At 37.4% G+C, this 16,567-nt stretch overlaps 1 protein-coding gene across 1 annotated transcript in view; it reads right to left on the bottom strand.

Moving 5' to 3' along the window:
- armc2 (armadillo repeat containing 2) overlaps nt 1-16,567 on the bottom strand; it is a 98,487-nt gene that overhangs the window by 8,421 nt on the left and 73,499 nt on the right. Inside the window, exons 13-17 of the mRNA XM_073055881.1 lie at nt 9,772-10,102; nt 5,794-5,916; nt 4,653-4,766; nt 1,398-1,530; nt 1,079-1,239 (exon numbers count right to left, since the gene is read on the bottom strand). Of these exons, the coding sequence (XP_072911982.1) occupies nt 1,079-1,239; nt 1,398-1,530; nt 4,653-4,766; nt 5,794-5,916; nt 9,772-10,102 (862 nt within the window). The remainder of the gene's footprint in view (nt 1-1,078; nt 1,240-1,397; nt 1,531-4,652; nt 4,767-5,793; nt 5,917-9,771; nt 10,103-16,567) is intronic.

Raw genomic sequence — 16,567 nt, 5'->3', positions numbered from 1 at the left:
ATGCCAAATCTTCGCAAACTTCAACGAAAGTAGAGCTGGTGCAATTTCTTCTACATAATGGCACTTACTTGCTGGTTGCAGAACACATCCTCTGGAATGAGGCATTTAAAGTTACTGACCCTTCCGCCTCTGATGCCTTGATGTGGACAGGCTCATGGTCCTTTTTATGGTTTTATGAAAGGGTATATGAGAAATGGAAAATCCTCTTAAATCAGTTTATAATGAGCCTGCTGAGACTACTTAGGCTGGTTCTAATTAGATCTGTCAGTGTTCACTACTGGCTTCTTGGGAAGAAGTGGAAGAATACCCAGAACATTTAGACAGTCCAGGCATCACACACAAAATGCTGAAGGAACTCAGCAGGTCAGGCAGCATCAATGGAAAAGAGTCAACAGTTGATGTTTCGGGCCAAGACCAACAGGACTGAAAAAATCTATGAGAAGTCAGAGCTAGAAGGAGGGGGGAAGTACATGGTAGGAGTGATCGGTGAAACCAGGAGAGGGGGAGAGGGTGAAGTAAAGAGCTGGAAGTCGATTGATGAAAGAGATGAAGGAGTCTGATAGGAGAGGACAGAAGATCATGGAAGAAAGGGAAGATGGAGGAGTACCAGAGAAGGGTGACAGGCGGGTAAGGAGATAAGGTGAGACAGGGAAACTGGAATGAGGGAATGGGATGAGTGAAGGTGCGAACAATTACTGGAAATTTGAGAAATCGATGTTAATGCCATCAGGTTGGAGGCTATCCATACGGAATATAGGGTGTTACTCCTCCAACCTGAGTTTGGCCTCATCTTGGCAGTAGAGGAGGCCTTGGACTGACATCAGAATGGAAATGGAAGTGGATTTGAAATGGCTGGCCATTGGAAGATCCCACTTTTTCTGACTGACGGTGTGTAGGTGCTCAGCGAAGCAGTCTCCCGATCTACGTCGAGTCTCACTGATATACACTAGTTAGTCAGATTGGAGGAAAGTTTAAGATATCAGCTTTGGGTACTGAGTATATGTAAGAAAGCAACAAGAGCCACGACAGGGAAAAATGTTTTTCAATTTGGTATGTTTTTTGATTGTACATTTCATACCTAGATATGTAGAAAGGAGCTGCAATAGTTCTTCAGTCTCCTCTTCTCCAAAGCACACCGCAGCATTGACTATTTTCTCACTATAGTTCCAAAATGTTTTGCAAACCAGACTCGCCAATTGCCAGTCATTAGGCCCAAAGTCTCTTAAGCAGTCAATTAACCTGTAGTCAAAAAAGTACAGTGTATTAAAACAAGGATGTTGTTGAATGGTTAACACCAATTGCCATCTTGTTTATAAAATTTGATAATTTGCAGATTTAATCCTGACGTTAAAATTTAGCTCACAAGTAAAGCAGTAAATTGAGATTATTCAACTTACTTTTTAATCCCTCCATCCTGCTTTAAAATGGGACGTTTGCTTGCATCAATTGTAAGGTTTACAAGTACTCCACAAGCAGCAAAACAGACATCTTGGTGCTTCGCATCCAGTAGCGTGATCATAAATTGATCCACTGAAATGTAAAATAATTTTAGTAAAATATTTGTATATTCTTGTAATAGTTACTAATATCAAACAGGTAAGAATGTGCCTCCCAACCATGTAAAACAGTACTAAATAAAAGCTTATTCTATCAGCAATTTAGCATTTCCAAAATACTTCATATTCATTGATCTACATTAAGTCTTTTTCTAAGAACGTGCAGCAGATAATTTACATACTATGACATATCAAATCAGAAGCATTCTGACAATTTTGATGCTTCAAAGAAGTCCCCTTCATTTAAGCTAAGCAACATATCTTTCTGTTCTTTTCTCTCTCATGTACTTACTCATCCCTTCAATACACTTACACTGTTTGCCTTAACAGCTCTATAGTGCAATGGCAAGTTCCACATTCTAGCCAGTCTCTGGAGAGAACAAACGTTTTTAATATTGTCAATTGTGACATGCAAGCAAATGTCTCATCTGATAGTAGAGACTAAAGTATAGCTTTTCATTACACAGTCATTGCACAGATCAAGGTGCTCAGGCACTGATGGGTCTTGAACTCGGTACCTATCTCAGAACAATAGTCCTAGCATCTGTCAAGTTGGCTTTTCAAATAAACCTTAGAGGAAGTCTATTCTGTACCAGTTAAGTTATATGAATTGGAAACTTCTCTAATCTCAACTAATCCTCCATCTTTATCGGTGACGTTGCAATTCTGTATTAAAAAAATCTGAGTTGTTATTCCAACTGAAATCTCATTACATATTTATTGAGATGGCTCTTTAAAAAAATGATCAAAAATTACTTGTAGCTGCATTAATTTAACACTTTAAGTACCAAATGTCCAAAATTGTGAACAAGGATGGAATATCCCTTCTCCTACTGTAAGGTACAAAGTGAATTCAGCTTGGGCATTTCTGACCCTCTCTGGTGAGTGACTTAAATGAAGGTCATAATAAGACATAAATTGATAGGTGTACAAAGTTGGTTACATTTCAAAGAAAAGAGGATAAAAATGAAGAATTAATAAATGAAGTTGTGGCTAATTTTAAGCACATTGTTATTGCAAATTAACCCACTATTACTTGGCATATTGTTGTGCTATCCATCATCTGGCATGCACGATTCAGACTTTCAACAGTTATTCAGGGTTGTTTAACGTAATTTCCAGAAGTTGATACCATTCTCCTTTGTCTTGTTGACATTGTGGAGGAGGTTTTTTTTTGGCACCAGGCCTTGAGCTCTTCCACCTCCTTTTTGTAGCCTGTCGGTGATGAGCCCCATCATTGTCCTATCATCAGCAAGCACGACAAAGTGATTCAGCATACAGGAGGGAGATTAAAAACTTGGCTGAGTGGTGTAACAACAACAGGCTCTCACTCAATGTCATTAAAACCAAGGAACTGATTGTAGACCTCAGGAGAGGGAAACCAGAGGTCCATAGCCAGTAATCATTGGAGGGTCGGTAACTTTAAATTCCTGCGTGTCACTACCTCAGAGGACCGGTTCTGGACCCATCATATAAATATTATTGTGAAGAAAGCACGATAGCAACTCTGCTTCCTTAGGAGTCTGCGGAGGTTTGACCATGTAATTGACAACCTTGGCAAGCTTCTATCGATGTGTGGTGAAAAGTGTGCTGACTGGCTGCATTATGGCCTGGTATGGGAACACAAATATCTTTGAGTGGAAAATCCTGCAAAAGGTAGTGGATTCGGCTCAGTACGACACAGTAAAACCCTCTCAACCATTGAGCACATCTACATGAAACATTGTTGTAGAAAAGTAGTATCCATCATCAAAGATCCGCACCACCCAAGCCATGGGCTTTTCTTACTGCTGCCATCAGATAGAAGGTACAAGTGCCTCGTGACTCACACACCATAAGACCATAAGATATATGAGCAGAAGCAGGCCATTTGGCCCATCGAGTCTGTTCTGCCATTCAATCATGGCTGATCCAATTCTTCCAGTCATCCCAACTCCCCTGCCTTCTCCCCATACCCTTTGATGCCCTGGCTAATCAAGAACCTGTCTATCTCTGCCTTAGATGCACCCAATGACTTGGCCTCCACAGCCACTTGTGGCAACAAATTTCACAGATTTACCACCCTTTGACTAAAGTAATTTCTCCACATCTCTGTTCTAAATGGACGTCCTTCAATCCTGAAGTTGTGCCAGGTTCAAAAACAGTTACGAACCCTTAACCATCAGGCTCTTGAACAAAAGGGGATAGCTACACTCAAGAACTCTGTTATATTGTTATTTCATGTTCATTATTGCTAGTTATTTATATCTGCATTTGCACAATTTATTTACAGTTTACAATTCCTGATGTTTACAGTTTCTGTTCTATAGATTTGCTAAGTATGCCCACAGAAACAGCATCTCAGGGTTGTATGTGGTGACATGTATGTATTCTGAACTTTCATTTGAACTTTGATTGCCTGAGTGTTTGGCCATGCAGTTTATATGTGAGGAGAGTGTACAGCAATGGGCTCAGCACATAGCTCTGGGTGCACCTGTGTTGATGAAATTTAATCTATCACCCAAAGACAGATCATCTGAAATACTATCTGAACTTGTTGTTGGAACTCCATGAATATTTTATTATTCGAGTGCACAAATTCTCTATGGTACAAAAGCAGATGCCATATAGTTGCACTCTGCAGATGCTTGGCTTCTTCTGTCTCTAACCACCTTAACAAATCTCAATTTGTGAACAAAAATAAATAACTCTATCAAAGATATGGGGAAATACTGCTCTATGTTGTGTGAATCACAATGATTTTCATTTTACACAAAACATACAAAAGATCTTGAAAATCAAAACAGCACGTACTGTGATTGAAACCTTTAAGGATTGCAAAGGAAATGCTGATTATCTAACATCTCATGTGACATCCGGGTAAAACCCTCCCAACCATTGAGCACATCTCCCTTTTCTCTTGTTTGTAGTTAAAATTAAGCATCAGTTTTCAAATCAAATTTTAGTAAAAGTCAAAATCGATATTTATGCAAACAAAGAAACTCAATCAATTAACAGGAATCAGGCTGAACGTAATGGAAATAACCTATTTTTAACAATGGACATTTCACTTGCATTATGTCTAAGTAATCTGACTGTAATGTATTCTCTTATTACCATTTTTCTGTACAATGAAGTCACGAATCTCCTTAGACCGAGAGAGATTTCCAAACACCCGGGCACCTTCCAAAATTGCATCCATACTTTTACCCAACAGAAGCTTCATCATCACTAAAGGGAGATAAATTAAGATCTAGATTATGGATAAAATGACACTGCAACACTGATCTATCAGAAATAAAAACAGAAAAAAAAAGCTGGAAATACTCAACAGTCAAGCAGTATCTGTAAAGCGAAAAAGGTCACTGACCCAAAATAGGAAATCTGTTTCTCTGTTCATAGAGTCTGCCTGACCTATTGAGTACTTAGAACATAGAGCAGTGCAGTACCGAAACAGGCCTTTCAGCCCACAATGTTGTGCTGAACTAATTAAATTAGTAATCAAATGCCTAACTAAACTAATCCTTTCTGCCTACACAATGTCCATATTCCTCCATTCTAATATCTAATAGCCTCTTAAATGCTCCCATGATGCAGCAGACATGTAGACTTGATGATTTGTAGCAACAATCTATCATTTCCTGTTACTGGGCACACCACTACAAATGTTTATGGGGCCTTCATAATGTTCCTTTCCCTTAACCACTATGAATCTAAGCAAAATGCTTTCTAAATCCAGAGATTAGTGTGGTAAACTGGACAAAGGAGAGAATGAATACAACATACTGTTAACAGAACTGATTAGGCAACTGCTTTGAGCTTGAGTGAATCATTTGCTAAAGGCTAAAATGAAAACAGAGTGTATGACATAGATAACAAAAAGATCCCAAACTGAATGATAAACCCTTGTGGATGGTTTCTAACTTGAATGCAACTGACACTCACAGCTGTTTATCCTGATATGCTTTCTCTGGCTACAATACAAATTTTAATGATTAGGTGAAGGATCAAATGGATATGCAATAGTCAATGATACTAGCCATTAAGATTCAGTCAGCTCCTCTTAATTCAATTACATTTTGGTCCAAGAAACTGAACGAGCCATAATTTGAAATCAGCAATATTAGTTAAGTGGAGAAGTAAGGACATAATGTTGAATTATCAGATGATTTAAATGACATGCCCTTTAATTCTGACAGACTACACAACAATATACATAGAAGGACACGAGTGGGGAGCACAACAGTAATACACGTACATTCAGCTAAGTGCAGCTGTCTGGCCCTGACAGCAGAATTCTTCACTTGATAGTAAGACAGATTGTTAATTGTTGCTGCAGCATTCATCATCAGCTCTTCGCATTCATCAACCTCGTTCGATTCTAGTTGAAACAAAAGAGAAAAATAAGCTTATCAGTTGGGTTGGCAATTGAGAAATAGCTTCAACTTCTAACTCCAACAGACGTAAAATTTGGATGCCTTGAGTGCACAGGATGCAGAATTTTTACTTGTGCTACAAGGTGGAGAGCAACAGCTGCACAGTGACTCATTTATGGAGGTTAGAAAGCAATTTCAAAAACTTAACATGTAGCTCCTGTCAGCAAGTCACAGATATAGCTGATCCAAGGATCATTTAACTGAATACAGGTTGAGTACCCCTTATCTGAAGTGCTTGGGGCTGGAAGTGTTTCAGATTTCAGATATTGGAATATATAATGAAATAGCTTGGGGTTGCCATCATTTCAGACTCTGAATTTATGTGTTACCGGTAAGCAGTCTTGGCCTTACACTTGTTCATCACACACATGTGAACAGTAAAAGTTATTACATACCATTAATATAATGAAAATATCATGTATGCAGGGTAACAAAAGCAGCATCGGGAGAATACCTGAATCAGCTGTTTAACAACAACAAACAATGACAGGTTTTCAGTCTCCACCTACAATGCCATGTTTTGATTAAAAGGTACAATGTATTTGTATTTTACTTTTTTTTTAGGTTTTATGTAAGGTATAAAAACAACCAGCATTGTAGACTTGTTCTGCTGTTAGATTTTCATCAGCGACGATCTTAGTAAATTCATCAATGAATTTCTCTGCTGCTTCATGATCAGCAGAGAAATTTAAAAATATAATGTTGTGCCTTTTATTAAACCCCTGCAACCTGCCTACTGAATATTCATCCAAATAGATCTTTGTTTATTTCATTATCAGCATACCTCTAAGTGACACATGTTCACTTCGACGCTGATGAATAGACTCTTTCAATAGATGGTCGAGATAATTCATTTTTCACTTTATGCAGTGTTTTTCTATTTTGCATTAACTTCTGTTCATTATGTACATGAGGTGACTTCTCAGAACTTTTTGCGGAACACAGAGATCTATGCATCACTTGGGAACCTTCCCAGCACCTTGTTAAATTTTCCACTTGTGGCTCAAAAAAGAACTTTGGATTTCAGAAGTTTTTGGATTTTGGAGTTTCAGAGAAGAGTACTCAACTTGTATATATAATTAAATTCATACTGTGAATGAAATTTTCAGTCATCCCTGCAAAGGTTTGAGTGGGAATAAACCCATCATTCCCAGGTTGGCAGGTTGTTCAGGTCCCAGCTGTTCTGTTGATAATTTGGCTAAGAGGACCAAATGTCAAATACAAAATTTGGTAGAGGGAGGAGATATTGTAGCCTAAGGACAAGGACAGTTAGGATGGGAAACAGCTTCTTCTCCCAGGCCATGAGGCTACTGAACTCACTGCTACCAGACAGATCTCATCAAATATGAGGCGCCAATAGCGTTCTACTGTTTACATTTTAAACTTGTGCTGTAATTGCGCCTTGAGCTAAACATCAGTCTTTTAGAATATATTGTATTATTTGTTATTTTATTTGTGGCAATATTACTTTGTGTTGTGTGTGAGTTATATGTACTGCATTTTGCGCCTTGGTCTGGAGGAATGTTTTGTTTGTCGGTGTACATGTACAGGTATATGGCTGAATGACAATAAACTTGAAATTATAAGAGGATATTTTCAAGCTGAGTTAGTGACAAAAACATGGCAGCTGTGATATAGCACAGAAAATATGAAGTTATCCACTTGGGGTTCTTAAAATAGAAAGGTAGAATATTTTTTAAATAGTAAAGAGAATGGATAATGTTAATATTCAAAGTACCTGTTGATGTTCTACATTAAGCCAACATGCAGTGATTAGAATAGAAAGCAATATGTTGACCTATATTTCATGAGGATTTAGTACATGAATAATGAAGTCTTATTGCAAATAATTAAGGCCTTAGTAAGACCACACCTGGAGTAAAATATACAGTTTTGGTTTTCTTACTTTCTTCATTTAGAGGTTGGTGAATCACTTAGAACAGGTCAATGATTTTTTTTTGGGATATTGAGAGGAATCAAGAGAAATTGAAATAGTAAAAGAAAATTGAGATAGGAGATCAGCCACGTTGCATGGTAGAGCAGATTTAAAGATCAATACAAGAAGGCCAAAGCCTCTATAAACTCTTGCTCCTATATCTTATGTTGTAAAGTCATATTCGTATAACATGCAAACAGGCCATTGGGCCCACCACTTCCACCCATCTGTGTTAATCTCTTCCTTTAGCATTTGGCCTACCATACCGAGGCGATTCAAGTACGTGTCTAGACACTTTTATTATGCTTATGTTCTCAAGCTCAAACTGTGTCAAAAATGGAGAAATATATAAAAAAGGAACAACTAGACAAAGTCTGTAGCCTCTCAATAACTCTTCCATTTAAAACAGGACCATTGACATGGAATGAAACTAGCATAAATGAAATAAGTTGCACAGGTCAATTTCACTTGGAAAGAACTATAATTTATATAATACATTCTCAGAACATGGCTCCATAAACTGCAATAATAAGAAAATTAGCAGCTTTGTTTTGACAGTCTTAGCTGAGAATTGCAGCTGTGGAAATGCATTGAACTGTCAACCCATTTGTAGCATTAATAATCAACCCATTCAACTTAGCAGAATACTATGTTGCACAATATGACACAAGGTTAATACAGAACATAATTTCAACATGGTACTTGAATGGTAGGTTGATTGGCTCCTGTAAATTGTTCCTAGTGTATATATTAGAATCTGGGAGAAGCTGATGGCAGTATGGTGAGAATAAAATGGGATTAGTGTAGGAATAGTGTAAATGGGTGTAATTGGTGTGGGCACTATAGGTTGAAGGGCTTCTTATGTGCTGTATAATTCTATGACTCTATAAACATGAACAGTGCCATGAAACATTTGATAGTTTTATACCAGAATGAGAAGCAAAGCAACAATCACATTCATACAAATCTCTGGTACAGATTTACCAATGCTTAAAACTGTAGGTCCAGATTTCAGTTTTACAGTGTTTTACCCACACTGCATCAAAACCAACTTAGCTACTTACATTTCTTCAAGTATTCTTGAAATATAAAAACTTTTAACAAATGGCATGATAGCCAAAAAAGTGGTCAAATGTTTAGAACAGATAATATATCCACACTACATCTGTGAGTTGCTTGCACAAGACTGCATATTTTTCAGTGCAAATATGAATGTGGTTAGCAGATGGAAACTACAACTTTCAGTTTAGGTTAGGGGTGAATAAGGCTATCACTCTAAGGATAAATGAATGTTTCTCACTTTGTAACCATTTTCATCACTTCTGATTGGGATCATTGACCAAAAATGTTAACTTTGTTTCTCTATCCATGGACGCTGCCTGTCTTGGGTATTTCTAGCACTTCATTTGATTTTAGTCTTCCAGCATCTGCATTTTTTTGCTTTCCAATAATAAATGTTTCTCTCATTCTGGCTTATCAGCAGCTTCAGAAAATCCAAACAAATAGAATTGTAATAAAGATCATCTGTTCTATTTGGATAAGTACCCAAAAGTTTAAAAAAAATGTTGTAGATCTGTGGGAAAATGGTGAGCTAGTTGTTATAACCTTAGAATAGATTACCAGTTAATTGCTTAATTTCCAAGAAATGAAATATGATTTTGATCAGCTCTAAATCTAATTATCCACCTTTGGACTATACAACGTTTCACTTCCATTAACAATAGGAAATTCTAAGATAACTCTTGTTACACCAAGTTCAATGGAGCAGCACTTTAATCTGGATTGTTATGAACATAAATGATCAAACTTTGTTTTTTTAAAAAATAGTTATTCATATATAGACATTAAAAGACTGAAAACTGACCTAATACTTTAATTAGTAGTTCCATGCAGGTTTGGTTTCTAGACAATGCAGAGCCAACCTTGTTGTTTATGGATAGATTAGCAATCACTCTTATCAACTTTATTAGGACGTCTTCCACCTCCGAAAGTTTCTGGTTTTTAGATTCAATTATTCCATTTTTGCTCTGCATCTTTGGTGAAGTAAGTTTTATTTGAACAGTTAGTTCATGATACATTTGGAACAAAGTCAGTAACGTTTCCACGCTGTACTCCAGTCTGTACAACTCCTCTCTTGCTTTATTGTTCTTTGCAGTCATATTTCCCAAAATAAAGACAACACGGACTACTAAATCCTAGGAAGTGAAAAAACACATTATGTTGACATGAACTCTAGCAGCTTTGCTATAAAATACTGAATTTAATTTTGCACACTGTTAAAATCAAGCGAACCCTGTAGCAAGCCTTTCATTTAATTTTATTTTCAGAACTTCGAGATGCCCCGAAGCACTTTGTAGTCAATTAAGTAAATGGAAGTGTAGCCATAAGGGAGATATTTTCTTTCATATTTGCTTCTGATGTAAAATGAGGCCATTCACCCCACTGAGTCTATGGTGAGTTTATTCTATTTTGAAAGGAATACTCAAAACCTTCATTTCTCAGGAATTTTATTAAGAAGCCAGGCTTTGTCACTTAGATTTATAAGTAGAACTGCACAAATATTCAGGACAATTTTAGAGAGAAAGAGAAAAGAATAAGGACAAATGTCTTTAATATATCCCAAACCACTTTATGTCAGTTTTACTTTGCAGTAATTGCCAAGGTGATAGAAACAGCAAATGAAATGAATCAGATTTTGTTGGTGTTGATTAAGGCACAGATTGAAAATCTCCAGTTCCTCTTCAAATTAGCTCCTTTATTTTAAGCTGAAGAAGTTGCTGTATTTTAGTCTAATGTCTTATGCCTGGAAAGAATTATATCACAGCCAAGCCTAGATGATATGAGCAGTTTTGGACTGAATCCATGACCTTCTGATTCAGAAACGAGTTGAATCAGCTGAGTCAAGCTGAAATTATTAACCAGTTAGTTCACTGCTATCAAGTAATAAAAGGATCTTGTATTTGGATTTTCCATCTATCTAAGGTTGGATGTGAAGTAATAGCATGAACAAATTCCCTTGGCTTGATCAAAATTGAAGGAATTATGTAATTTAGTAGGAGTACAATGAGTAGTAATCCTGACATTTTATAAATAACTACATGTTATACCTTATTTGAAAGTTATTTAAACTATCATTTCAATTCTTCCACATTGGAAGAATATAAAATATCAAACAAAAAAACTGAAAAGACAATGGATAAAAGACATGTTAATATATAACATGTGAAACACAAGAAAAGCTAAAACAATACTGGTTCTATTTAACCATGTCCAGTTCTGTTGTAGAGACATATCCAAATGAGGCATAATTCTGTTTAGTAGGATTTCATAAATTTTGGCATTAAAGGGATGGTGAATATTAACATCTGCTTCTAGTTAGGTTTTGATTATAATATACATGGTAGGTTCCCACCTGCAGTGCAACTTTAATTAAAATTTATTAACGCAACAACTATTTATAGATTCTCTGAAGATCTATCCTGAACCCAGCATATTGATGCAATTACAAAGAAAGCACAACAGCGGTTATATTTCATTGGGAGTTTAAGGAGATTTAGAAAGTTTCTGAAGATGTACTGTAGAGAGCATTCTAACTGGATGCATCACAGCCTGGTGTAGAAAGGCCACTACACAGGATCGGAGAAAGCCGCTGTAAGTTGCAAGCTCAGCCAGCTCCATCACAGGTACTAGCCTCCCCAGCATCGAGGACACCTTCAAAACGCAGTGCCTCAAAAAGGTGGCATCTATCATTAAAGACTCCCATCACCCAGGACTACCCTCTTCCCATTGCTACTATTGAGGAGCAGGTACAAGAGCCTGAAGACACACTTACTGCTTTAGGAACAACTTCTTCCCCTTCACCATCGGTTTTCTGAATGGACAATGAACCCATGTATTCTACCTCACTTTTCTTTGCTCCCTTTTTGCACTACTTATTTAACATATGACATATATATATATTTAAAAATAAACACACACATTTCTGAATGTAATTTATACTTTTTTTCCATTGTGTATTGCACTGTACTGCTGCCACAAAACAACAAATTTCATGACAGTGATATTAAACCGGATTCTGATTCCAATGGGTTTATGGAGCATTTTAATTTAAGGGTAAGCCAGAAATATTATTTTAAAAAAAACAAAACTCATAGAAATAACTAGTAAGAAAGCCTAAAAATGGATTTACATTTTTGCAGGTCTTGTTTCAACTGCCCTAGAGGAGAAATGTACCAGTGTCATTTGCATCCAATACAAAAAGCACCACAGGGTATTAATTTAGTGTACAGTATCCATGGGGGCTAGATACAAGAACGTTAGATGTGGTCCCACTTGGAGAACCATTAAGACTGGCCATGGCATCAAAGATTACAGGGAGAAGGTCAGGGTGCAGGGCTGAGGAGAGGGGAGATAAAGGAGCAGTCGTGACTGAATGGCAGAGCAGAAACAATGGGCCAGAAGGCATAATCCTGCTCCTGTTTCTTACGGTCTAAGATATTTCAAAAATATGCAATCTGATGAAAAGATCTTCATGCTTGACAGCTGTATAACACAATGCAGCTGTAGGATGCACTATCAGTGACATTAATGAGCTCCTACATGTCTTCACCATGTCACTACATATTCTACGCTGGTAGATTGTTAGTTGTGGGTGGTGGTGGGGGTGTGGTTGTTCAGGGATCAACTCATTTTCTGACAAGTCAGACTATAAAAGGAGATGACAAATACATACAGGAGGATAGCTTGTAACTGTCATGCAACTGATATCTCCTATGGAGGAAGTACTTCGGGGAGTAGAACAAGATAAATCTTAAGGCCTCCCTTTAGCTGACAGTGACCTCGTGCTTCTCTTGTTATCTTCCTTAACTCAACACAGACATACACTTAGCTGAAACAGCCTGAAGGGCTGCTTAAAGTAAGCTGCCAGATTTTTGTGTGCTTTACAATTCACATTCACTATAAAATCCATTTCACTGAATTGCTTAGTGTACAAAAATGTAGTAGCTGAAATGAAAAGTAGGAAATTCTGCAGTTTGAATAAGTGCAGGAGACAGCATATGTACAATAGTATCCAATGATCTGCAATGCCTTCTGGCAACACTAGTGGAAATTTTCACTGTGCATGCATACCTTTCACAGTCATTTGAAACCTGCATCAGCATTACTTAAAGAGGCTGAACTTGAGAAAGTCCCAGCCTGTAAAGTCCAATGCTGGGAATCCACAACAAAGTTGAAGTATTTAAATGTTTAACTCTTGACACAAATTTTCATCAGTCTTCAATAAAAGTCTGTAGCAAATCCTACAACCTTTGACTAATCTACCATCCAGACCTCCCATAGATCTGCTGATCCCCCATCAAGTTCAGCCAAGTCATACCTACCCCACAATGATCTGCCAACATCCCACTCCCTTAACTACCAATGCACAAATTGTCTGCCTTTCCCACTCAACTGCCCACACAGAGATCTCATCCTCCATCCACCCCTGAGTATTGATCTATCAGCCATCCAGATCAACCTCTCTGCTACCAATCCAACAGTTATAGAGCAAATTCCTTCACTACTACAATTATGAAAACTTCAGTCAGAAAATCCTGTTTATGCACTGTATTTAGTTTTTTGTTTAATCAAGTCATCCTAAAGTGAGGTGCTTTTTATTTCCTTTATTTTTGTTCCGGCATCTTGAGTGAGTTGCATAATGTTAGCACAGGTTTAATACACTTTGTGGAGTCTCACTTAGATTTTGATTTGCAGTTCAGGGAGAGTTTGTAGAGATGTCTCATGTGGTTCAAAATACTGACTTATTCTGAAGTACTGATAACTTTGTTGACTGAGTGTGAATATCAGCCTGATATCTCTGTCTTTTTTTTAACCATAAATCACAGCAAGATTGGAACATAGTGTTTAGAATATAGTATAGGAATATCTTTAACATCAAAGTTACACAGTGTGTTCCTTATTCTTCCAAGACAGCAATATTGATATTGGTATTGATATAGATTATTATTGTTACATATACTAAGATTCAGTCAAAGCTCTGGTTTCAAAAGATACAGTTAATACTGGAAGATCATTTCAGTTTGCCTGGGAACTTATGCATAGCATTGAAGGGATAGGGACATACAATGACTTCAAGAACATGCATGCATTGTTTTAGATTTGATCCAATTAACAATTTATTCTTCTCTGCTCCGTATGTGGGTATATCATGATTTCAGATTTCCAAGTCACACATTGCCTTGTATTATTCCTATAATTTGGGTTCCTGACAACTAATATTCATTGTAACATGGCCAAAATAAGGTAGATAATCTCTTTCTACAAATACATATTGATATCCATGTCCTAATTTACAAACCCTACATTGTGTAACACGAGAATAATGTCTCTTACAACCATTAATGCACACTGCTTCCTTTGTGATTGGCCCCTCTAGGCCTAGCATATCCGATATAAAGCTATGCATCTTTACACAATTAGTCCTCTGTTGTTTATGCTCATAGAATTTTAACACTCATACAAAAAAAATTTAATGGTGCTTCACACAGTTTCCCAAAGAAAAAAGTGTTTCTTAACAACCTGACTTAAACTTCAACAACAGACTAATAGCCACCTGTCAATTAAATCCCAGAAATGTCCCAAAACATGTTGTTATATTATCAAAACACAAAATGCTGGCAGAACTCAGCAGGCCAGACAGCATCTATGGGAGGAGATGCTGTCTGGCCTGCTGAGTTTTGCCAGCATTTTGTGTTTTTATATATTTCCAGCATCTGCAGATTCACTCGTGTTGTTATATTATCACTACTGTTAAACCAGCAGCTTTTATCAAGGTTCATCCGTTTCCCCATTTAATATTCCTTCCTGTAGCATGCACAGTTGGCACAGAAGAGGGTTAACACCTCTGCCCAGAGTCATTGGGAGCATTTCAAGCAAAGGAGTTCATATTCAATATTATATAAAAAAATTTTTACACCAATTGTTGACTTTTACCAACTTGCATGAAGCCTATCCTGGGGACCTAAAATCAAATACAACTTTTTCAATCAGTACTAACATTCAAATCTATCAGGCAAATCTTTTTGCCTACAAAGTCTCAGTGTGGGAGGAGCCGATCCAAAATAAAATTAGCTCAGTCTTGCAGAAACCAAATTAGACTGTGCTGAAATCTCCATTCAAATTCAAACAAACCAGACCCCTTTATTTCAACTGGATGAAAAAGAACAATTTCCTACTGTAATCAAATTAAAACACCTTTATACAGAATTGCAGCCAGTCACAGTTGCTAAGTTTTGACTTGAAGGCCTGATTTTATGTTCAACTCTAATCATCTCCATTCCACTGGCAAGCAATTATTACCATTCTTTAGTCTCAAGTATTCCCATTTAAAATCTAGCAATAGGTTTTCTCTTGCATCTATGTCAAAATTTGCTCTTTCTGCATGACCTTAAAACTTAAAGAGCATCCATAAGATTTGAAACAAAAAGTAATGTAATCTCAAAGGCCAAGACATCTCCAAACACAACTAACTACAGAATACTGGATGGCTTTAATATCATAGAATGTTGGATGGATGGCATTGATCATGTAGGCACATACATTTAAATATCCCCACACCACGTAAAAGTCCAGCACCTTCAACTTTCCTATAATGAATATGGAACATAGAACATTCTATGTTCATTGACATCGCAAGTAGACCAGGTGATGCAGAAGGCATTTGGTACACTGGCCTTCAATGCAATGCAGGGCATTGAGTATGGTAGTTGGGATGTTTATGTTGCAGCTGCACAAGTCATTGTGGAAGCTGCATTTGGAATACTGTGTTCAGTTTTGATCACCTGGCTACAGGAAAGATACCATAAAACTAGAAAGAGTGCAAAGGATATTTGTGTGGATATTGTCAGGACACAAGGGACTGAGTTATGGAGACAGATTGAACAGGTTGGACCAGATTGAACCAATTTGCCTCCCATCATCAGAGGTCAACAGCAGACGCCATTTCTTTGGCTCTTCACTCACACGTGGAACATCTAGACAGTGAAGGTACAAGCATAAGGATGCTCTTGATTGACCATAACACTGTATTCGACCCAATCATGCTCTCAAAACTAATCAAAAAACTCCAAGATCTAGGCCTCAATACCTCCTTGTGTAACTGGGTCCTTGATTTCCTCACTTGCAAACCCCAGTCAGTATGGACTGGCAGTAACATTTCCTCCTTATTCACTATGAGCAAGGTGCACTACAAGGCTGTGTGCTTAGCCTCCTGTTCTATTCGCTTTATACTTATGAACGTGAGGTCAAGTACAGCTTCAACACCATATTTAAGTTTGCTGTTGTTGGCCAAATCAAAGGTGGTGACAAACTGGCACATACATAGAAGGGAGATTGAAAATCTGAGTGAGAGGCTAGTGCTATAGCACCACTCAACCAACGTCAATAAAACCAAAAAGCTGGTTATTGACTAAAGGAGGAAGAAATTGGGGATCCTTGAGCATTAGGGGATCAGAGGTAGAGAGGGTCAGTAACTTAAAATTCCTGGGAGTTATCATATTAGAGGATTTATCTTGAGACCAACATGTAAATACTATTTAGTAGCCCCTGCTCTACTCGCTTTCCAACTAAGCACAGCTCCAATGCCATATTTAAGGTTGCTG

Source organism: Hemitrygon akajei, chromosome 9, assembly GCF_048418815.1.
Source record: "Hemitrygon akajei chromosome 9, sHemAka1.3, whole genome shotgun sequence".
Classification (NCBI taxonomy): Eukaryota; Metazoa; Chordata; class Chondrichthyes; order Myliobatiformes; family Dasyatidae; genus Hemitrygon; species Hemitrygon akajei.
Note: the sequence above shows the minus strand (reverse complement) of the source record. Positions and strands in the feature narration are given on the sequence as shown.